The sequence below is a fragment of the Mastigoproctus giganteus genome, chromosome 3, assembly GCF_048544385.1.
Source record: "Mastigoproctus giganteus isolate SK-2022 chromosome 3, ASM4854438v1, whole genome shotgun sequence".
Classification (NCBI taxonomy): Eukaryota; Metazoa; Arthropoda; class Arachnida; order Uropygi; family Thelyphonidae; genus Mastigoproctus; species Mastigoproctus giganteus.
Genome location: NC_143577.1, coordinates 232,267,761 through 232,293,026, shown reverse-complemented (window position 1 = coordinate 232,293,026; position 25,266 = coordinate 232,267,761). Strand labels below are relative to the sequence as shown.

General features: G+C 36.3%; 1 protein-coding gene across 2 annotated transcripts in view; it reads left to right on the top strand.

Annotated features, from left to right (window-relative positions):
* The window catches only part of LOC150088840 (uncharacterized), a 194,647-nt gene that overhangs the window by 86,924 nt on the left and 82,457 nt on the right, over positions 1–25,266 (top strand). For both annotated transcript variants that reach the window (XM_090369699.1, XM_090369698.1), the window contains exon 6: positions 13,792–14,381. In XM_090369699.1, coding sequence (XP_090225825.1) covers positions 13,792–14,381 — 590 coding nt within the window. The remainder of the gene's footprint in view (positions 1–13,791; positions 14,382–25,266) is intronic.

The window sequence follows — 25,266 nt, the reverse complement described above, 5'->3', positions numbered from 1 at the left end:
TGCAGATTGAAAATGACAACAGCTATTTGAACAGTGTTACTTTAAGTGACAAGTCAAGATTAATAGGTCGGTGGGGCGCCTCCATAGCCAGGTGGGCAGGAGCAGCAGTGCATAGTACATGCTTCTTGATTAAACCGGGGTTCGAGCCCGTGCCCACCAAATACGGAGGATGCGGAAAGGTCAGGGAATGACCACCGCATATCCCCAGAGCAATATAGCCTTAGCTGCTAATGCTCCTAAAAACCAAATAACAAATAACAACAATAGGTCGGTACCTCCATCTCGCAACACAATATATGTTGTGAGAAGGAGGTATCTACTTACCTTTTGAAACTGTGCCTTTTGGGGAGCCAAAGTGACTATGAACCCCTGTGTGTAGAACTGGTGAATACTCAGTGTTACTGTTAACTTCATTTTCTATATATTAACAAAATCAGTTTTAAAAAATGTGACTGATAGCTTATTTTATTGTTATGCCCTTTGTATTAATTTGTTTTTGTGATGTTCTCGTACTTATTGTAGTGAGTGTGTCCCCCTCTTGCCTGGGTGGCAGTGCGTAGGGGCAAAACCAATTGGTTTAATAAATGGAATAATAATAATAATCATATCTTCCTGGGCTTCGCAAACCTTACCAACAGAAGGCCAAAATGTGTTTTTTTCTTTTTTTGAAACTGTCTCATCCATCATTGGATAGGCTGTTTTCCAGTTGCTTTCTCTTAATATTCCAACTGGTAATATCTTGCACTGCAATTATAAATTTAAATTCCCATTCCCACAGCACATACATTGCTTTCTTTTGCAACGATATCATTTTGTGATTGAGCTTTTTGCAGCCCTGACCCCTTAGTGGTTTCACACATCTTTTTGAAATAAAATGTACTGTTTCTATTTATATAGTATACTTTTCTTTATACAATGGCATGTAGTGCAGTAAATAAGATATTCCCATCCTGCATATTCACAATGGCCATAAATATGTTTAAAAAGTAAATGTTATAACCAAGTGGTTGTCAGATGTGACAAAATAAAATAAATGGAGCACTTGACCCTGTGTAACTCGTGAATCTGTTTATTATAAATAGGTCTTGTATGGCAAATATTTTGTGAATATTTCTCTTCTGCTTCTTCACCAGTTGCTGTATTTTGCTGTATTGTATTCACAAATTCTGATGTCATTTGTACAGTCATTCTAGATTTATATTTAAGCAGTTGTGTTGTCTGATTTTCACATTGATATTTAACTCATTTGCTGCTCAAATGCAAACTTGCTTCCAAACTAACTGCAATTTTGGTGTATCAATGCAGATATGTATCCATTCAATTCAGTCAATAAATGTGCACTATAAAAGGAAAAGCACATGAAATGAAGAACTGAGTGATATTGGCACACTGATCAAACCAAGGCTATTGCATTATGGTTGGGATTTTGCTTAGCTTCAGTTGCACTGTTTAGAGAGTGCTATAAACACTGATACTTGATTCACCTTTGCATATGTTCAAGTTATTTTATCTAGTTTTAGTATTTCCACAAGAAGAAAAGGTAAAATATTTTGAAGATTATGCTTGCCAAATTTTAATTATTTTACCCCCAGGTCCTTTTCATTCTCTACCACTGTCACTGTAGTACCACAAAGTTGATACGCCCTTTGTGAATTGGGGTCACATTTGCACATCTCCAGTCTATGGGTACCTCCCCTGAGTCCAAAGAAGCTCTCATAATTATGGCTAAGGGTTTGCTTACTTCCTTTGCTGCCTCCTTTAATATAACTGGATAGATCCCATCCACCCCAGGTGCCTTTTTTATGTTTATCCTCAACAATTTCTCCTCCACTTTCCTCTCAGTTATTACAAAATCATCTAGCTCACTGCCAGAGTTTACTTCACCTCTGGCATTCCCCTTCCTGAATAACTCCTCATGTGTGAATGTAGATGCAAAATACTTGTTTAATTTGTTAGCCATCTGAGCAGGATCCTCAACTGCTGAACCATCATTATCCAGTGGACCAATCTGATTCATCCCTTTACTTCTAGAGTTTGCATAGGTAAAGAACTGTTTTCTGTTTTTCTTTGCATCCTTTGCCAAGGATTCCTCATAATCTGTCTTTGCCTGCCTAATCTCCTTTGTGACTTGGTTACAGATCAGCTTATATCTATCATAGGCTTCCATGTCATCCATGCAAGAATATTTGCTGATGCTATTGAGGCAGTGTTAGGTGGGTCGGAAAACTGATAGCTTCGGGGCAAACAAGGACTAATAGTTTAACAGTAGCCGTAGGCAGAGGTGAAGGTTATTCTTGCACAACTTCTATTAAAATAAGTAGCGACCTGGAGCGAGGGGTGTTGGAGGTTTCAGGTACGAATGGCAGTCATCCTGAAATAGGTGGGTATATGGAATGTGTTAGGGTAACTAGGAATAGGAGCATGTATGCTTGCATGTATACCAATGCTAGAAGTATAGTAAATAAATTTGATGAATTTGAAGTGTTGGTCAAGACATCAAAGGCGGATATTGTTGGGATAGCAGAGACGTGGTGTCACACAGATATAAGAAATGCAGAACTGGAATTTGGGGAGTACAATGTGTACAGAAAGGATAGACAGGATAGAAAGGGAGGAGGTGTTATGCTGTTAATTAAGAAAAACATAAAATCAAAAGAAGTGCACCCAGTTGATATAGATGAACAGTGCACTGTTGAGTCAGTTTGGTGTGACATAAGCACTGCGAAAGCAAAAATAAGAGTAGGACTGTGTTATAGGCCTAATGACTCGAATGAGTACAATGAACAATTATACAGAGAAATAGAGTGGGCCAGTAAATCAGAATGTCTTATAATGGGGGATTTTAACTTCCCAGATATTGACTGGAACTTGTGGATTGGTCACTCACACACTAATCAGACTTTTGTGGATTTATTGGATGATTGTTTTCTGCAGCAGCATGCTCGAGAGGCAACCAGAGAGAGTAATACTCTTGATCTGGTTATCAGCAGTCATCATTCGTGTATTAAGAATTTGCAGATAAAGGAACCACTAGGTGGCAGCGATCACAGTGTACTGATGTGGGATTTACTTAAAGATATAATTACCATCAGGGGTAAAGGAAAGGGTTTTTGCTTCCGTAAAGGTGAGTACAGTGGTCTCAGAAAGTTTTTAAATTCTGTACAGTGGGATAAACTGACGATGTTACCAACAGTAAATTCTAAATGGAAAGCATTCAAGGAATTAATCGTGGATGCTACTAAAAGTTTCATACCTATTAAGAAATATTGTTCAAGGTTTAGGCCTAAATGGTTATCTAATGAACTAATGAGACTCGTAACAGGGAAGAAAAATGCATGGGATGCATATAAATTATCAAGCGACTCAGAAGCCTATGGCAGATATAAGCTAGTCTGTAATCAGGTAACAAAGGAGGTTAGGCAGGCGAAGGCAGATTACGAGAAATCCTTGGCAAAAGATGCTAAGAAAAACAGCAAGGATTTCTTTTGTTATATAAACTCTAAAAGGAAGGGGATGAATCTGATTGGTCCACTTGACATCGATGGTTCGACCGTTGATGATCCTGCTCAGATAGCAAACAAACTGAATGAGTATTTTGCATCTACATTCACACATGAGGAATTATTAAGGTTTGAAAATGGCAGAAGGTTATCAAATTGCAGCAGGATACTTAATGATTTTGTAATAACTGAGAGCAAACTGGAGGAGAAATTGTTGAAGTTAAACATAAGAAAAGCACCTGGGGTGGATGGGATCTATCCAGTTATATTAAAGGAGGCGGCAAAGCAACTAAGCAAACCCTTAGCCATAATTATGAGAGCATCCTTGAACTCAGGGGAGGTTCCCACGGACTAGAGATGTGCAAATGTATCCCCAATTCACAAAGGGGGAGCGAAGGGTGACGCGAGTAATTACAGACCAGTTAGTTTAACTTCTGTTCCGTGTAAAATAATGGAGTCACTGGTTAAAGATGCATTGCAAGATCATCTAGACAAGCCTTCAGCAATAATTCAGACAGCAGGGGTTTGTTAAGGGAAAGTCTTGTCTGACAAATTTGATAGGATATTATGATGTGGTTACAAAGGAACTGGATGCAAAAAATAATTTTGATATCATATATTTGGATTTCAGGAAAGCTTTTGACACTGTTGCGCATGAAAGACTATTGTACAAATTGGAGCAGAATGGTATTAAAGGTAAGTTGCTACAATGGATAAAAGGATAGTTAAGTGGGAGAAGACAGAGGGTGGTAATCAATGGGTGCTGCTCTTCGTGGACTAATGTTATTAGTGGAGTCCCACAGGGTTCAGTGTTGGGTCCACTGTTGTTGTGTATATTTATCAATGATATTGATGAAGGTATATCAGGCTTAATGTCGAAGTTTGCAGATGATACAAAGGTTGGCAGGGTTGTTAAACACAGCGCTGCAACAGGATCTAGATAATTTTGGCAGATGGGCTAAGAAGTGGCAACTGAAGTTTAACCTTTACAAATGCAAAGTACTGCATATGGGTAGAAGTAACCCCAGAGAAACGTACCAGCTGTGTGGTACTACACTTAAGGTGGTAGAAAATGAAAAAGACATGGGAGTAATTGTGCAGGCAGATATGAAGTTTTCTGAGCAATGCAGACAGGCTGCCAGGGCAGGTCATGGGGTTTTGTCAATGATATATAGGAATTTTGCTAGCAGGGAAAAGGAGGTGATTATCCCTCTGTATAAGGCAATGGTCAGGCCACGCCTTGAGTGCTGCATACAGGTCTGGAAGCCTCATTTTAGGAAGGATGTAGATTTACTTGAGCGTGTACAGAGAAGGGCAACAAGATTGGTGAGGGGAATGAAGTGATCCTCTTACCAAGAGAGGCTTAAATTCCGCAAATTGCAGTGGCTGGAGAGCAGACACCTGCGCGGTGATCTGATTGAGATGTATAAGGCCTTGAATGGGTTGAGCACGCTGAATTCTGATGGGATCCTTCCACTTGTTCAGATTACAAACCTAAGGGGGCATAAATTCAAATTAAGAAAAGACAGATGCAGAATAGATGTGGCAAAATTTGCCTTTAGCCAGCGGGTGGTTAATTGCTGGTACAAACTTCCATCTGTCATTGTGGAAGTTGATAGGTTGAATAAATTTAAGGAGGAACTGGACAGGCATTTGAAGGGAATGATGTGATTTTTTTTTGGCTGATGCTGCATAAGCTCATACACATGCTTTCTTGCATCACATGCTACTATTACTACCCATTAATTTATATGTATCCCATGCATTTTTCTTCTCTGCCATATGTCTCATTAGTTCATCTGACATCCATTTAGGCCTAAACCTTGAACAATATTTCTTAGTTGGTATGTAAAGCCTAGTAGCTTCCAAGATAAGTTCTTTGAATGCTTCCCATTTTGAATTTGCTGTTGGAAACATCATCAGTTGGTCCCACTGTATAGAATTTAAATACTGTCTCAGACCATCATAGTCGCCTTTACGAAAGCAAAAACCCTTCCCTTTACCCCTGATGGTAGTTACCTCTTTGAGTAAATTCCACTTCAGCACACTGTGATCACTGCCACCTAGTGGTTCCTTTATCTGCAGATTCTTAATGCTTGAAGAATCACTACTGATAATGAGATCAATGAGTTGCCTCCCGAACATGCTGATGTAGAAAACAATCATCCAGTAAATCCACAAAAGCCTTGCTAGTGTGTGAGTGACCAACCCACTAATTCCAGTCAATATCTGGGAAATTAAAATACCCCATTATAAGACTCTCTGATTTACTGGTCCACTCTATTTCCCTGTCAAGTTTCTTATTATACTCATCAGAGTCATTAGGCCTATAGCACACTCCTACTCTCAATTTTGATCTCCCAATGCTTATGTCACACCAAACTGACTTGATACTGCACTGTCCTGCGATGTCGACTGGCTTCACTTCCTTGGATTTTATGTGTTTCTTAACTAATAGCGTAACCCCTCCTCCCTTCCTATCCTGTCTATTCTTTCTGTACACATTATACTCCCCAAATTCCAGTTCTGCATTCCTTATATCTGTGTGGCACCACGTCTCTGATATCCCAACAATATCTGCCTTTGATGTTTTGAGCAATGCCTCAAATTCATCAAATTTATTTACCATACTCCTATCATTGGTGTACACGCAAGTATACATGCACCTCTTCCTATTCTTAGCTACCCTAACACAACCCATGTGTTACTTGTAATGACGGCCCCGGGTGCCAAGCGTATTTCGAGGCCAAGCTATATTCTTGCGATTTATAAAGTGCTCTTGATAAGCGATTGAAATTATATTTTACGTTCACATTTCTATAAACAGTTTTACTTTAAAAACAGTTCTATACTTGAAAAGTAACAAGTAGAACACAGGAAGGAAATACACCTTTCTTTACATTTTCCTCTATTTATATTTTTACTAATTAACTAACACTTCAACCGCTTGGCCTCCGAGCGGCACTGCTCCTGCCTCCCCGTGGCGGGGCCGGTAACCTGGGGGAAAAGTTATCCTCCAGGGCGAAAAGGAGTAACGATGGATATAAATGACTATCCACCACTAGAGCCTTCAAATTCAAGGCCAGACATACCAAATGATGATGACCTAAACCATCCAAAAAGGCTCCGAAGAGAAGTGCAGAGCAATGAGATGCCAAACTTCCTTGTAATACATTCGCTCTCCAACCAGCCTGTCGGCAAATTATCACCATTTGTCATCCAAAGATTTTTGGAATCCATTGCTGGTACACCCAAAATGGTTAAACGTCTGCAATCCGGAGACCTCCTAATCGAAACAGCCTCCTCAAAACATTCAGAATGGCTGCTTAAAACAACAACCTTTGCTGGGATACCCGTATCTATAACTCCCCACAGTACGTTAAACTCGTCAAAAGGTGTCATCACAGAGTGGGACCTGATTACAGTATCTGAAGAGGAATTAGTACAGGAACTGGGCAATCAAAAAGTAATTAGTGCAAAACGTATAAAAACCAAAAAAGATGGAAATCTTGTTCCAACCCGATCCATAATTTTAACATTCAGCACCCCAGACTTGCCATCCTCAGTAAAAGCTGGCTATTTAAACTGCCGAATACGGCCTTACATACCAAATCCTCTACGTTGCTTTAAATGCCAAAAATATGGACATTCGCAACAAGCATGTAGAGGTGATGCCATTTGTCCAATTTGTGGTTCCAAGGAGCATACACAAACAGACTGTTCAGCCTCAAGTCCCATTTGTCCTAACTGCAAAGAAAGTCATCCAGCCTTTTCCAAATCTTGTGAAATGTGGAAAACGGGGAAGAAAATCCAAAAATATAAAATAGAGCACAAAGTTACGTACCCCGAGGCACGCAGACAGGTTATGTCGACCATGCCCAGTCGATCATATGCAGCTCACACTCGAAGCTTTAATTCAACAGCAGCTCAAACAGATGTATCCATACCTCCCTGCACATCTCTAGCTAACTGGGTTAAAAACACATTATCAAACCCTGTCAAAGACACACATCAAATTAAAATCAGTGAATCGACCAACACTCCAATCAGTATCCCAGTTGAGACTCGGACAGTCCCGCATGACAAAGAAAAACTGAAAACTACTAAACACAACAATAAACCTGAATCATCCACTGGTAGTATGGAAGTAGATGTAAACCCAGATCATGAAGAACCAATACTAGAACTTCACGCAAACGATACTATGGATACCGGTCGCCCTACCTTCCCGAAAAGAGACCGAAAAAAGTCCTCCTCAAACAAAAAACAGTCAGATGAATCATCCTCAACTAAACCAAAATGACCCACAGCATCTTACAATGGAATTGCAGAGGCTTTCGTTCAAACACAGACGATATTCAATACCTAATTAATCAATATTCTCCGGTTGCCTTTTGTTTACAGGAAACTTACCTAACCACACAAATTTCTCCTTCGATAAAGAACTATTGCATTTTTCGAAGAGATCGAAATACCGCTACCGCTGCCCATGGTGGTGTGGCAATCCTAGTAAATTCAAAGATCCCAACTAAACATATCCCACTCCAAACTAATATAGAAGCTGTTGCTGTTCGTATAATTCTCCATAGTGCAATAACACTAGTCTCAATATACCTACCGCCAAACTGTACTAACTCTTTAAAAGATCTTGAAGACCTCTTTGTACAGATACCTCCACCTCTCTGTATATTAGGGGACTTTAACGGGCACCACCCATTATGGGGCTCTCCTAAATTGGATAGACGAGGCCGACTAATTGAAAGTTTTTTGGATGCACGAAATCTCACTATACTCAATACAGGTGCACCGACACACGTACAGCTTCCAACAGGACACACCTCAGCAATAGATCTCTCAATTTGTTCACCAGTACTAGTCCCAGCCATAGAGTGGTATGTAATGAACGATCCCATGGGCAGTGACCACTTCCCAATAGTATGCAACTTTCTGAAAGCAAAGACTCCTTCAATTCAACCCTGCAGAAAGTGGAAATTTGTCCGAGCAGACTGGGCAAAATTTCAATCATCAATTGACCTCGATGAGGAAAAAATCCGCCTCCAGCACATTGATGATGTGACAGATTACATCACGTCGCATCTTCTAAATGTGGCTAAAGACACAATACCAATATCAAATCCGCCGGGCCGAAAGCATTATAATTACTGGTGGAATGATAAATGCACCACTGCAAAGAGAGCAAAAAATAAAGCCTGGAATTTGTTTCGGAAATGTCCGAGCACAGTCAATCTCATTAATTATAAGAAATTAAGGGCAAAAGCACGCTTCATACAAAAACAAGCAAAGAAAGAATCCTGGACCCGTTTTGCATCCACTTTTCACAGAAATACCGATCCCAAAATAATATGGAAAAAAATTAGACAGCTGTCTGGTAAGTTTCCTACCATACCTTCTCCAATCCTCTCCTGGAATGGAAAAGATCTCTCTAATCCAGCAGATATAGCCAATGCTTTAGGCAATACTTTTGCAGAAATCTCAGCAACATCAGCCTATACTACCTCATTCCAAAGAATTAAAAACACTAAAGAAAAGCATGCTATTCATTTTCAAACTACCCATCTTCTCCCATATAACAAACCTCTGCAATATTCTGAACTTTTACATGTCATTAGAACAGCTCGCAATGGTGCTGCTGGGCCAGATGGGATTTATTATGTCATGCTACAACATCTTGATGACAAAGCTCTGCGCTGCCTCCTGGTCTTTTACAATCGCATATTTTTAGAAAATATTTTTCCAGCATCTTGGCATCACTCTACAATTTTGGCATTCCTGAAGCCTGGAAAAGATCCATCCAACCCAAATAGCTATAGACCCATATCTCTCTCAAGCTGCCTCAGTAAAATCCTTGAGAAAATTATCCACAGAAGACTTGTCTGGATCATTGAGTCGGAACATCTAATGAGCCATTGTCAATATGGCTTTCGCCAAAACAGATCATGCTTAGATCTTATGGTCAAGGCCGAATTTGCCATCCGTAATGCTTTTGTCAAACATGAACATCTAGTAATGGTTTCAATTGACATAGAGAAGGCTTTTGATACCACCTGGCGGTATGGTATACTTAGTGATCTTTACTTTCTCGGACTACGAGGCAATCTTCCTATATTCATTCAGAACTTTCTACATACTAGATCATTTCAAGTTCGATATCAACATGCCCTTTCCCCAACTTTCATCCAGGAAGAAGGTGTTCCACAGGGATCAGTACTGAGTGCCACTCTTTTTGCTCTGAGAATAGATTCTATTACTAAGCAGCTTCCAAATACAATTGAGACTTACCTTTATGCAGATGACCTTTCCATCTCTTGTCATTCTCAAAACATGAGGTCTATTGAAAGACAGCTTCAGATATCACTTAATAAAATTCAACAATGGGCGAGCCTCAACGGCTATCGGCTCTCACAACAGAAAACAGTTGCCATCCATTTCTGTAGACAACGCAAACTTCATCCAGAACCTGAACTTCAAATTTCTAACGTCTTTGTCCCGGTCACCAGCAACATCCGATTTCTAGGATTAACCCTTGACAATAAGTTAAATTTCCTAGATCATATTAAAAATGTCCGGACTTCATGTCTAAAAAAGTTAAACATACTCAGAGCTTTATCTGCCCAAACATGGGGTGCAGATCGTACTTCTCTGCTTCGGCTATACAGGTCATTAATCAGATCCCGCCTTGATTATGGAGCTCCCATCTACGATTCTGCCAGAATGAGCGCATTACGCTGGCTTGATCCCATTCAACACAGTGCTTTGAGGATTGCACTTGGTGCTTTTAGAACGTCTCCCAAACATAGTCTCTATATTGATGCTCATGAGCCCCCATTATCGTTACGTAGAAAAACACTGTTACTAAAGTATGCCGTTAAGATACAAAGCTGTGCCTCGCATCCGATTCAGTCATATTTGTTCAATCCACCACTAGAAAACCTCTTCAGAAATAAACCTAGCATAGTAAAGCCAGCTGGTCTTCGTCTCCTTGAACTGATGGAAGTTTGGAATCTTTCCGTTCATTCTGTACAACAGGTAGCAACCTGCTCTCAACCACCATGGGCTTCTCTTCCTCTGGTGACTTGTGACACTTATCTCTGCCAATGGGGAAAAGACTTTTTACAAGCATCTAATATCATACAACTTCTTGCAGTTCACACTCAAAGATATAGTGATTTTTCACCAATTTATACAGATGGCTCTAAATCAAATTCAAACGTTGGAGCAGCTGCAGTGTTTCTGAATACCGTTATTTCAGTATCCCTTCCACCTGAATTCAGTATCTTCTCAGCTGAATTATATGCAATTAAACTGGCCTTACAAAATCTCTGTGCTGATCGATCTTTAAAATCAGTTATTTACACCGATTCGCTTAGTTCAATCATGGCTTTATGTAATTTCTCAGATAAAGTTCACCCTGTTATAGAAGAAATACGAAACATATTACTAAAACTTGAAGAACGCTGTCAACAGGTCATCTTCTGTTGGATTCCAGCACATTCTGGTATTTTGGGCAACGAACTGGCTGATAAAGCCGCAAAAAATCCAAATAGCTTAGACTTAACTAATATCCCTGTTCCGCCATCAGACTTTGCAGTAGCTATTCAAGCTGCATGCTTGTCAGAATGGACAAAAATCTGGCACTCTCAAACAAATAATAAATTCTTTCAATTTAAACACGACCCAAAAAATTGGTGCTCCAGTATCCGTACATCAAGACGAGAAGAAGTAGTCCTATCAAGGGCAAGAATAGGTCATACCCATCTAACCCATCTTTATTTACTTAGAGGAGACGATCCACCACAGTGTCCACATTGCTATATAAATCTGACTGTTAAACACATACTCATTGACTGCCCCTACTATAGACAAGACAGAGCATCAACCCTGCTATCACTGGTAAATCTTAATAAACCAATAACTTTAGAGAATCTCATTGGTGACAAGGCAAATATTTTTGAATTTTTCAACTTTCTGAAGCAGATTGGACTTTTAAATCTTTTCTGATTTTATAAAAATTTTTTTTGATTTCCCTATATAAAAAATGAATAGGCGCATTATAGCCATAGTAGTTTATGCGCCATTAAACACCCATAACAACAACAACAACAACTTGTAATGACTCCCAGCATTCTCTGAAATATCCTGCATCTTGTTTTTCAGGCTGCTGCTCATTCCAATCATGTGAGGTTCTGTTTGACTCCCAAGTTAGAAGCTTATGGCATTGGAATTTGTGGATATTGCAAGAGTTAATTTATACCTCCCAACATTTTAGAAGTGTATAATACGGCTGAAATTAGATAGCTCAGTAAATTTTTTATTTTTTTGGTCAAAATATTTACTTGGTCAATTATGCAAAAGATGTCGTAATGATGATGTTTTAATGGCTATGAAGGAAAGATGAAAAATTATCTCCTTCTTTTTTTGTAATGTCAGTAGTCATGTGGAGGATCTTACCTCAAAATTAGCTAATAAATGAGGTATGAATATTCTTTTTTTTTTTTTATCTCATCAATATTGTTTGACCAGGATAAAAAGCTTTATTCTTCATTTCATTACAGTGTAGTCCAGTGTGTTACTGAAATGCTTCATGCCCTATATGGCTGCAATACAATTTTACCCACACAAAATGTGAAACATAGTCAGAAACAATAAATTTAAATTTTTTAATTTCAAAACAACAGCAGTCATGTATGTTATTTTGCACTTGTCTCTTGATTGCACAATAGTTATTGAATATTTTTTGCAAACCCAAAAATCAGACAGGTACAGTAGGGCGAGTAGTGTGATTAGCAAGTTGGAAAGTTTTATGCTATCCATGATGCTTGCATGTCTAATTTGATATTAATTGATAATTTTATTTTATTGATTAATGATATTGCTTGAAAAGTTTTTCTTTTTCACCTGGTACTTTCAAAAGTTAAAGTTGATTTAAAGAATGTCTTTGTAATTTGGAAACTCATGTTGATTGTATCAGTATGGTAGTTTATATCATACTGATTGATTCCAAGGTTTTCTGAAATGGATAGAATGATAGAAATCTGCATAGATTTATTTTTCTTCCTTCCAAAAATATCATTAGGAATGTGTCACTGCATTGTACATATCACACTGGCTGATAGTGATTTGGTTGCTTTTGTTATTAGCATTACACTGAAGCTCCATGCAAGAATAATAAAAAGTATTTTTGAATGTCTTTTAACAGTATGAAAATTGGAAAAATTACTATTACTGAGTGCCATTTGGTTAAGCTTTTGAAATTTGAAACAAATCTGTTGCTAAATATGGTACAGTTGAACTTGGTTATAATGAGCACTGAAATAACGAGATCATGGATGTAATGAGCAAACAGCCATAATGATTTTAATTTATCAGTATTTCCATACAATTGCTCACTGTTATAACGCGTATACTGCACGAATATACCGTACAAATTTTGGTAACTGTGCAAACATTCTTAATTGCTTGGGTAGTCGAAAAAACTCAATTCTTGGAATAGACAAAACTGAAAAGGGATGACTTAGCTTTTATGACCACCTGCATCGCATTGGATTAGCGGCCGGTTTATGACCTTGTCCTTTCGGGAATGAGAGCTATACAATAGTTCATTAGCGTTCTGCTTGTTGTCTTACCCTATTTACAGATTGTATTGTATTCACTGAAACATAAATTTATTTTGGGACTTCTGAGAATTTTGTATGCATTTCGTGGCTTCTAAGAACTTTGTATGCAGATCACTTTACTGTCATTTTAAATAAAATCAGTTAGAAATCAACCGTTCCTTCGGGAACATGTCTGCTAACAAAAGAAAGTGTCTTTCGATTTGTGAAAGTCGAAATTATTCATGAGTTAGAATGTGGTGCAAAATATGTTGAAGTGTGTAAAAAGTTTCTTTGTCTTCTTCAATGGTAATGACATTGTGGAAGAATAAACATGTTTACATATCGGCACTGGAAAAGAACATAACATAACAAAAAAAAAAAAAAAAAAAAACAATTTAGAAAGTGTGAGGTTACAAACACCGATGAAGCATTGGTTCAATGGTTCACTACACGAAGAGGTGCTGGATTTTCAATAGATGGTCCAATCTTGATGGCCCAAAAATAGAGGTAGATTTAACTTATCACTGATATAATGAGTAACAGCTATAACGAGGAAATTTTGTCGGTCCCTTGATGCTTGTTATAGCCAAGTTCGACTGTATACATATTAATAATTCTAATGATTTAACCAGAAGAAATAGTAATAGGAAAAACTTCTTTTTTTTTTTTTCCTGCAGCCCAAATGGCAAGAAGCTTCGCTCGAGGATTGAACTGGCATTCTATCTGTCAATGATTGGTAGTAATCTTAGTGTAGCAGAATTCGACTTTAGTGTGTCTGGTAGGGGAAATAACTCTACACACACAGTAACAAAGGCAAACTTGGACCAAACACAGGATGAGGGCATAAAGCAAAGTGAGAAACAGATAGAAGAAAATCAAAGAGCCCAAAATGAGAAGCAGAATGTTATGAAGCGTAAACCTTCTCACCACATGCCCGAAGTTTCTTCAAAACAAAGAAAACGTAATGAATGTGATGATAATAATAAAAGTAATTCAACAAAAAAATCAAAAAAATCATCAAAATTAAATGTCAGTTCTCTGACTTCTCCCAAAAAACGTATCTTGTCTGACTACGAACATGAAATGCTAGAGACAAAAGGTAATGCAGGTATGAATGAAGCACCGTTGGAAGAGGAGTGTGCAAAAGATACAGAAAGCATTTCTGCAAGACAAGGAATAAAAATGGGAAAACAGAGAAGTGAAATTCCTCTTGAAGGGGAATTTTTAAGTGAATCCAAACAAAGAAGTAAGAAAAAAATTAAAGAAGGTAAGCACAGTAATCATATAAATGATTACATTAAAAGATTTCCTATTTGAGTGTGAAGTATGATTTTCATTTCATTTTATTTTTTTGAAATTGTAGTTTATTTAACATTAAACATTATTAAAAAATTTATGCATATAATATTAATAAGAATTAATATTATTATTAATTTTAATTAATAAAAATTAATATTATGCATAATTATCCAACTTGTGTGACCTGACACACAATACCAGTTGCATGGCATGCAAAAGTTGTAAATTTCCATAAAGTCAGTAGTGATAAGTATTTGTTCTGCTCCTCCCAAATTTATTGTTCCAGCCATTAACCAGTTGCATGGCATGAGAAAGTTGCAAATTTCTGTAAAGTCAGTAGTGATAAGTATTTGTTCTGCTCCTCCCAAATTTATTGTTCCAGCTGTTTTCTTAGAAAATGATATTGCTGCTTAATGTGATTAGAATTTCATTTGAACTTTGGCTGGCAGTTAATTGCTATTCAAACATGGTAGTGTTTTTCCACTAGTCACCTACTTGGTAAAAGGTCTGAGGTTCACTTTCCCTTATACAAGATGGTTTCTTTCATATAAAGGAAATAAAAAATAAAAAATGCATCTTACTTGAGTCTCCATGCAGTTCTGGTCTTACAAGCATCTGCAAAATTGCAGAATGTTTAAGCAATTTGTACAACCATAATGCATCTGTAACTAGGTAAATCTAGAGCTGTAGCAATCAGTCCATAGAGAAAGCACCTCACAGCAAGTACTAACTTTTGCTTGTCATTTCTTTAAGTGTATAGTATAGACATTAGCAATCATTGGATTTGCAGTCTTCAATGGCGATAAGGATAGTAGGATCACTGGAAGAAGGCGCCTCCGTAGCCAGGTGGGAAGGAGCAGCAGTGCGTAGCACACACTTCTTGATTAGACCGGGTTCGAGCCCGTCACCACCAAATACGGAGGATGCGGAAAGGTCTGGGAATGACCACCGCATATTTCCGGAGCAATGTGGCCTTAGTTGCTGATGCTCCTAAAAAAAAAAAAAAAAAAAAAACCTAACCAAAAACCTAACCACTGAAAGAATAGTTCCAATAAGGCATTATACCAAGGCTTCTAGGCATCTGTTGCATTTTACAACTAACCAGGAGAGGTGTGCACATGCAAGAATACAATTCTTCAGTATATTTACTAAGTTCACTAATATCTCAGTCACATGAATAGACACCATATATGGAAGAAATATTAAATGTGGAATGCAGAATAACCCACAAAACATACAGTCCACTGAAATTATGGAAAAGATTATCATCTTCACATTATATTATAGTAAAGCTGGTAACCTGTAATAGAAAATTTCATGAGTAGAGGTCACCTCTTTGGATTTAAACATGCAATGTTCAAGTTACAGTTTCCATTCTGTTTTTACAAATATGATATATATTATTACTTACTTTTTTTTAGAATGTATGTTCTGACATAACTATTCAATACTTGTATCACATACCAGAATGTTTTAAACTAATGCATTGATAAAGTCCTAAAGTGGAAATCAAATCTATGCAAGTAAATAATTATTGCAAAAAAAGAAGTCCTTGTAGTAATTTTTTTCTAAATAAATAACACTCAACAAATTAATTTTTTAGTAACAAAGTAATCTAAAAAATGCACATTTTACATGAAAAATTTTCAGAATTACTTTCATCTTTTCCCCAAAACATCTTCATGTCACAGATTTTGACAAAATGACAGCTCAACATGTGCATAGAACATACATTATGATGTGGCTGCAGCATAAGGGGACAAAAATTGGACATCAGCCACTGCAAGAATAAAGATCTCAGTGAGACTCAAAACTCTACAGAAGAATTATAACAAATTCAAGAAAATTAGAAGAAAGACCCATCAGCATGATTTCGGAAATTTATAATAATACAGAATCAGTCATTCATCTGACCACTAACAACAATACACTGCACAAATTAAATCCTCATGCATGAGCAGCTGAAAAACTTAACAGATTTCCAAGTCTTCCACCATGAATATAACAGGAATTTCATGATTCTTCAGAGCACACCTACAAACTTTTCACCTCTGATGCAGAAATAGACCTCTTTTGTTTCTTGTGTATGTATGTATGCGTTTATGCATATTCTGACTCATGTTTGTCACTGTAGCAGCCTTTTTAACCAAAAACAGAACAATACCAAGCAAGCATCAACAGTTACATAACTGCGCAATGCTGCCACTTTTATATCCATTGAACAAAATAAGACCTGCAATGTAAATATGATCGTGATACGTCTGGAACCAGGTAAGTATAGAGCTGTGGTGATTAGTACATAGACATCACCTTGCAGTAAGTATTAATTGTTGCTTGATGTTGTTTTATTACATTGGAAAAGAATGTAGATTAACTTAATTTCTTGTGTGTGCATGTGTTTATGTATGTTCACCTGAATATAGAATTTCAAAAATGTGTTTGAAATTAAGGTAATGAAATTTGTTTATCCTACTACTTTAGAAACCTTAGAGAAAGTTTAAATAAGTTTTGTTAAAGTACAGAAATAATTAATATATACCGAACACTGTAGTTATTCTGTTTATTTGCTAAGGATGATATGCATAAAACTTTTACGTACCTTATTGGAGGGTTAGAAATGGTTTACCGGTGGTATGCAATGCATAAAGCTTTCATTGGTCACATTGTCACTATTGGACTGCATGCATAAAACAAGTCACATGACCTGTGCATGCCAAATTCCCAGTAAATGTCACTTATCAAATCTATAAACTTAAAAAATTTGATAAGAGTTTTATGCATAAGATCTTAATTCTTCTTTCTTTCTCACTTTAAAAATGAGAGCGTAATTTTTATTTGGTACATTTTATAACATTCAGCTTTGTTTTTAAGGGGTATTTTTGTCATGATATGCTTATTCTGAGATTTTAATTTTTGGAATGAGTATCGTGTAGATATGTATAACTTAAAAAGATAGCTGTTGCCTTAAGAACAGAAAAGATAAATGCTTGTAAATACAGAATACAAATTTATGCTGTTTTAAATTGTTTTGAATTAAAAGTAGGTCCATTTTAAATTAAATAACAAAAAATCCTTAATGTCAATAAAGAGTCAATCTTTATCACTTACAGAGATTTTATCTATCTGAATTATGGGACTAAAAAATTTATTTATTCATTTTTTTTATTTTTATCTCTAGTGAACTCAGTGTAAATTCTTTTAAAGAGAAGTTTTGTTGGCAAGCAAGAAATACAGATATGTATTCAGATATAATGAATAAAGTTCAAAAATATATTTAATATATGCTGAAAATTGTAATTATGGTGCTTTTTGCTTTTAGTGTTCATTTTGTTTCTTGTTTTAGAAATGAATAGTTTAAACATTTTATTGGCTGTTTTATACTCTCAGATCACTGTTAGTCATTGTCACTATATTCATCATTTGTGCAATTTCACAGATATATGATAATGTAGATTAAATAAATTTGATTTATCATCAGCCAAGGAAAGAATCTTTTTTTTTTAGCAGTATTATCCTTCTAATGCTGTTAATTATATGGCAGTGGTCACTGAATAATAACATGAATTTTCACCACTATCTTGATATTCCCTTCAACCAGGGGATTCCGTTGTGGATTAAACCCATTCTTTACCATGGGTTATCTGAAAGGCAAGTAAATTTAATTGCCTATCACTGCATAATCATTCTCATATTGCCAACCTTTCACAACTATTTCATCTTCATTGTTACACATCTTAAAATATTTTTTCCATTTTAGGTCTTGACTTACAAGGCTGAACATGGAATCCACTCTCTGACCAGTGACAAACCAGATCTGATGAAGATCTTGAGTAGATTTGATGTCAGTACAAAGGAAGCCAGAGATATGGTTCTTCAGTGCCATGTAGATACAGAGTAGTGGTTAACACAATTTAAAGGAAGACTCTCAAATATTAGTTTTCTCTGAAATGTTGGGGGTGGGAGAGGGATCTGTGAAGAACAGGTGGTGTAGGTGGTACTGATTGACAGTTTATTGACATTTGCATAATTTCAAAAATTTTATGATTCATATATTTGTTTTTGTTAATAATTTTGCCTGATTCATTGTCTGCTGCAAGTTATAGAAAAAATATATATACAGTAAAATCCTAATACTGTTTTAGCAAAAAAAGGTTTTAGCAAAAACAAAAATATTTTCAGGTCCTGGATAACTTTCCTTATTAATAATGCTTTTCGTGTCTCTCTTAATGAAATAGTTCTAATGAAAAATTCAGTACATTGAATTATTTTTAGTCTCTCTATTCATAAAATGTATGTGCTACAAAGAAAAACTATTTGAAAATAATGAGTGGTTAGTGTAAGAATGCATAAATTCTGCTGAAATTCTGTTACAATGTGAGTGAACTCCATATCATAATTATTCATAAATATGGCTTAAGGAAGGAATGAAGAGATATCAACAGTGGGGGGGAAAAAGTAAACTTTGAAAGAAGTGACAAAAGAATTCATTATCATGCCTGCTGGATTTTCTGCATTCCTTAGTGATCATACTGAAATCCAGTAAACTCTTTTGTCAAACTCACCCTCAGCAAAGCATACCAGTAACTTTTCATCAAAAAATAATAATAAAATAAAATAATGCTGTAAATAAGCAGATGATTTGTGATGCCAAATTTCCATGCCAGCACTTTTTTTATTTTTCCCCCCTTGGGAAAAAATGCTGCTCAAATTGAAGGAAATTTAAGAAAAATTATATAAAGAATGTAATTCTAACACTTTTAATAAGGATATCTATGCCTTGTCTTTTCAGTGCCCAAAACATTACCTTACGCTGTATGGAATCAAATGCCTTTTCATAATACACAAATGCCAGGCATAATGGTTTACAAAATGAGTATACCTATAAATGGCCTACTTATTTTGCATTAAAAGTATTAGAATTAGTAATCTTATTACTTTTAGTGCAATCTGAATGTGCACATCTTAGATGGTGCTAAAATTGGATTTTTATAATAAAATGCCAAAAATAAAATTAAACATTAAAACAAAAAATTAATATGCAAAAATTATTAATATACAAAAACTTGATATTTACTCTTCTATATTTCTGAATGTGTAGTAGATAAATTTTTTTATGATACAGTATTTCTCATTAATAAAATATACTTTAAAATGATAATAATCTGTACAGATATATTTACTCTTGTAGTATTATTTAATTTTATTTATTTATTTATTTTTATTTTTATTTTAAAGTCGATATTAAAAGGTTTCACTTTTCACTGAACAAATGATGGTTCCTTTAAAGTAATTTGTGTTATTCATTAAATGAATTTTCAGTACAATGAAAAGTGATTCATTCATGTTTTCCCAAGAAGTTTGTTGTAATGGGATTTTACTGTATTTTTATTGCAAATTTATATTATATACCTATCACAGCTGTAAAGCCAGTAGTTAATAGATCTTTATTATTTACTCACTAGTTATTACTTCATGTTAGTGAAAAATAACATGAATTATTCATTTATAATCATGATTTAATGGTTTAGAATAAGTGCCATTAGTAAAATATATATGAAAGAATTTCTGTACTGCTATGTAAAACAGTCCCTTGATTGCACAAATGTTTTCTTAGATATGATAAAAAAAAAATTAAATAACTTGTATATACTTATTGTGAAAGCTTTACAGTATGGTTTAAATCAAAAATATTAAGAATATTTAAAATTATGAATATGCTAGCTGTGAACATTGAGATCATTACATTTACTAAGCAGTTTAAGCCCTGCTGACCACAAAAAATTAGAGGACAAGGAAGCCTTCCAAATTTTCATAACTTTTAAAATTATACATCTTTTTGTGCAAAGCAGTTTTCATTATTAAACAAGTTATTTTTGCATTAGGGATAATAGGTATAGTGATTAATATGTTAAATAAATGTTAAATATGTTATGCTATGTTAAATAAATGGGAAAGGTAGTTAATAGCATATTCATGTATTTCAGTTAAGTATTATTTTTTCTCTTAAGATGAATATATTTCTTAGTGATTAAGTTTATTTGCATATATGATTCATTTGCATATGACTATTTTGTGGATGTCCAATCCTGATTCAGACTCTCGCATTTTTAGTTATTTTTGTCTCTGACACTACGTTTATTCAGAATTTTCTGAATTAGGTTTACCTGTGCCATGGATCCTTTCATATCCTCCATTGGTGTTATTTAAAACCTTCATCAGTATACTGATGGCTAATTGAGTGAGTGCCTTTTTTAAGTGACTCGAGTCATTGAGCAAAGCCATAACACTCTGTCTTTGTGCTGATATCAACAATTGATATACCAGTGCTCCAGTTACAACAAAATGACCAAATCCAACTAGTCAGTCCTCATACACGTGTTTACACTACACAAATTCGATCATACACGATTTATAAATAGGGAAACGATGTCCCATATAACATGAGCCAAATTCGCTTATTCATGATTCGGCTTTGTGTTTGCAAGAAATGGCAGTCGAATGCAGTGGAATCACCCCAACTGAACACAACACAGTAGGAACGAAGAGAAGATTCTGAAAATTTATTTGTTTTTGATGATTGAAGATTTCATGGAAGGGGAAACACATTTCACATAATAACGTAAAAACCTACAGAATTCTAGCTATCGATATTATCACAAATGCAATTAGATTGAGTTTACTAGCCGTTTAACAGATTCCACTTACAGGAACCCCCAATAAACCGAAAACTGCAAATTGTTTTTATTGTTTTATGCTAGTGACCTCCAGAAATATGCTTTAGTAAAATGTGAGCACAGTGTGTTTCCGCCTCTACTGCATTGTATATTCATTTTCTACACGGGTGCTGCATTGTTTATTCAGTTGCTACTTGAGCACTGTGCTGTTTATGTGTATCAAGCTTGCCTCCTTATTTTTGTTCTTTTTATATTTGTGCTCTATTCCCAAAATATTAGTAAAATACTTGAAAAAAGTGTGAAAAGGAAGCGTCCTGGTGAAGATGCTACAGGTTCAGAGAGAAAAGGAAAAGCATTATCGATAGAAGAAAAATATGAAATTGTGAAACGCTTTGAGCGGAATGAAAGAACATGTGATATTGTGTATGCTACAGGCCTAAAGAATGGCAATACTGAGAACAATTAGAAAGAATGCAGAAAAAATAAAAGCAACTTTTATAGTAGGAACAACTGAAAGTGTAACAAAATCAATTATATCAAGACACAAAGAATTGAAAGAGATGGAATTGGAAGAGATGTTATCTGTTTGAATAGAAGATCAAACAAAGAAGAGATCAGGAACAAGTTTGCTTACGGCAAAAGTATTGGCAATATTTGAAGACCTCAGAAATAAAGCTGAAAACCCTGAAAAAGTGCCTCCCTTTACTGCCAGTAGTGGCTAGTTTAATAATTTAAGGGAACGTCACGCTTTCCATAATATGAAATTATCAGGAGAAGCAGCAAAGGCATTTCCGCCAATACTGAAAAAACTAGTCGAAGAAGAGGGTTATACACTAGACCAAATTTTCAACTTTGATGAAACCAGACTGTATTGGAAAAAAATGCCATCATGAACATATATCTCAAGAGAGGAAGCACAAGCTCCAGGCTTCAAGGCTGCTAAGGATAGATTGGCCATTATTTTAGGAGCAAATGCATGGCAATTTGAAACTGAAGCCTGTTGTTATTTATCATGCAGCCAATCCACAAGTGTTAAGAGGGATTGTAAGGTCTACCCTGGGTGTTTACTTTAGGAACAGCCGAAGAGAGTGGATGACAGGGCAGATCTTCACTGATCTTCTACTAGATGTGTTTGAGGATGTGTTTCAAAGCTACTGCAAAAAGAAAGATTTGGATTTTAAGATTTTAATTATTTTGGACAATGCACCAAGTCTCCCTTCAACCCTTGCTGAACTGTCACCAAACATCAAAATCCTATTTTTTATCCCTTAACACAACATCTCTTATCCAGCCACTTGACCAAGGAGTAATTGCTGCTTTTAAGCACAATTTACACAAGATGCACATTTAAGATGTTGATATCAGCAACAGAGAATATCAGACAGGGAATATCAGAACGAACATATGTCTGTTCCGATATTCCCTGTCAGAGACTTGGTAATTTGGAATCTCCTCTTTTCGATCCTCTCTGGCTTAAAATCTCTCTACCTCATTGTGTCAAATTCATATGTTGTCTCTACTGTTCTCCCAACTCCACTAATCACTTGGAGCACTTTGACCTCCTCTCTTTGCAACTTCACTTTCTCCAGTCCAACTTTCCTAACAGTGAGGTAATTTTCCTTGGTGATTTTAATGTTCACAACTCCAGCTGGCTTCCATTTTCTAGTCACACCGACCCAGCTGGTCGAGATGCTAAGGCTTTTGCAATTAATAATGACCTTGCACAGATTGTTCATTTACCTACAAGAATACCGGACAATCCTAACCATTCAGCCAACATGCTTGATCTTCTTCTCACAAACAACCCTTCTAAGTACAGAGTCGAAGTAAGTGGCCCTTTAGGCACCTCAGATCACAACTTGGTGATTGTCTCTTCTCCAATGGAGCCTTTATCTCGTGGCTATTCCCAACCTTGTATTGTTTGGCATTACAAGAATGCAAAATGGGGTAACCTGCAAGATTTCTTTTCTGCTTTTTCTTGGTCGGATTACTGTTTCAAATCTTCTGATGTCAACGTTCGCTTAGATCGTGTCAGTGAAATTATTCCTTCAGGAATGGAATCCTTTATCCCACACTCCGCTTTAAAATCTCATCCTTTATCTAAACCTTGGTTTTCCAATAAATGTGCTAAGGCTGTTCAAGAGAAGAACATTGCATATCGTAATTGACTTCTTTCTAATTTTTCAATTTCATTTTCTGCCTACACCAAAGCTTGCAACAATTGTAAAGCAGTTATTAATCACTCCAAACTACAGTTTGAACAGGCTAAGAGTAGAAAACTTGCTCCTTGCCCTAATGGTAACCTAGCATTCTGGTCTCTTGCCAAAGCTATTGGCCGCAACTTTTGCCCATCTCTACTCCTACCTCTGTTCAAACCAGATGGTTCTGTTGTCACTTCAGCCAAGGATAAAGCTGACCTGCTAGCATCCCATTTTTCTTCCAACTCATGTATTAATGATCTTGGTAAAACACCTCCCACCATTCCCAACACGCTCCATTCAATGCCTCCTGTGGTCTTCCATCAAAAGAATTTTGACGAATCTTGATGCTAAGAAAGCTCCAGGTCCCGATGGTATTTCTCCACTTGTTCTGAAAACCTGTGCTCCTGAACTTACTCCTATTCTTTGCTGCCTTTTTTCACTTTCTTATTCCAAAGGTGTTTTTCCTTCTGCTTGGAAATTTGCTCATATCCATCCAGTTCCTAAAAAGGGTGACAAATCCCTCCCATCCAATTATCGTCCCATTGCAATTACTTCTACTCTTTCTAAAGTAATGGAGAAATCAGTTAACCGCCAACTCTTAAACTGCTTAGAAACCTTCCGTCTGATCAACAATCGCCAGTATGGATTCCGTCAGTGTCGATCCACTGGTGATATTCTGGCTTATGTTACCCATTTATGGACTAATTCAATGAAAAAGTTCGATCGTGTTTGGCATAAAGGTCTTCTAAACAAGCTTTTCCATCTTATGGTTTGTTTTTTTTGTAATTGGTTATCCAGTTTTTTTGTAATTGGTTATCCAGTTTTCTCTCTGATCGCTCACTGAGGGTGATGGTAGATGGCTCTCTGTCTTCTAACTTCTCCACTAATGCTGGTGTCCCCCAAGGTTCAGTTCTTTCCCCCACTCTTTTCCTCTTTTATAATAATGACCTTCTTCCATTGACTGCAAATCCTATCCATAGTTTTGCCGATGATAGCACATTGCATTCCAGTTTCCATTTTGAGAAACCTTGTTCTACTCAATCAGCTTCAACTTCTCGAAAATCTGTTACTAATTCCTTAAATGCCGATCTCCAGATAATTCTCCAGTGGGGCAAAGACAACTTAGTTGATTTCAATCCTTCTAAAACTCAGTCTTGTCTTATATCTTACAAAAAGGATTCTTCTGCTCCTATGCTTATCTTTGGTGACACTCCAATTTTTAGGCAAAATGATATATCTCTTTTGGGGATTGCCATGACTTCTAATCACTCTTGGCACAAGCACATTACAAATATTGCTTCCTCTGCATCTAATAAACTTGGTTTTCTCTTTCGCCCTCAGCGTTACTTTTTTTTCTAAACAACTGTTCACTCTGTACAAATCACAAATCCACCCTACCATGGAATATTGTTCCCATGTCTGGGGGTGGTGCCCCCAAAACCTATCTCAGGCTTTTTGATTCCATTCAGAAGAGGGCGGTTAGGTTAATTAATGATTCATCTCTAACAGAGTTTTTCCACTCTCTGTCTCATAGACGTTCTGTTTCTGCTGCATGCCTCTTCTACAGATATTTCCATGGGCACTGTTCTTCTGAATTGGCTTCTATAATTCCCGCTCTCTTTTTCAAAATAGTCCGAACACGTGCCGCCACCACCCAACATCCATTTACTGTCCAACTTCAAACTCACAGAACCAACTTTTCATCTTCCTCGTTAATCCATTCAACTGCTGTTTTCTGGAACAACCTTCCTTCATACATATTTCCTGATAATTACAGTCTACAGAAGTTCAAGTCCAATGTAAACAAATATCTTCTTTCGTCTTCTCAACCTCCAACCCAAGCACGGTAATAAGTACTATAGGTTCTAATACCTCTCGTGTTTGGGGTTTACATAAAAAAAAAAAATTTTAAAAAAGGAGGGCAAAAATACACCAACAGTTAGACTTCTGGAAGCAGTTCAACATAAAGAATGCAATT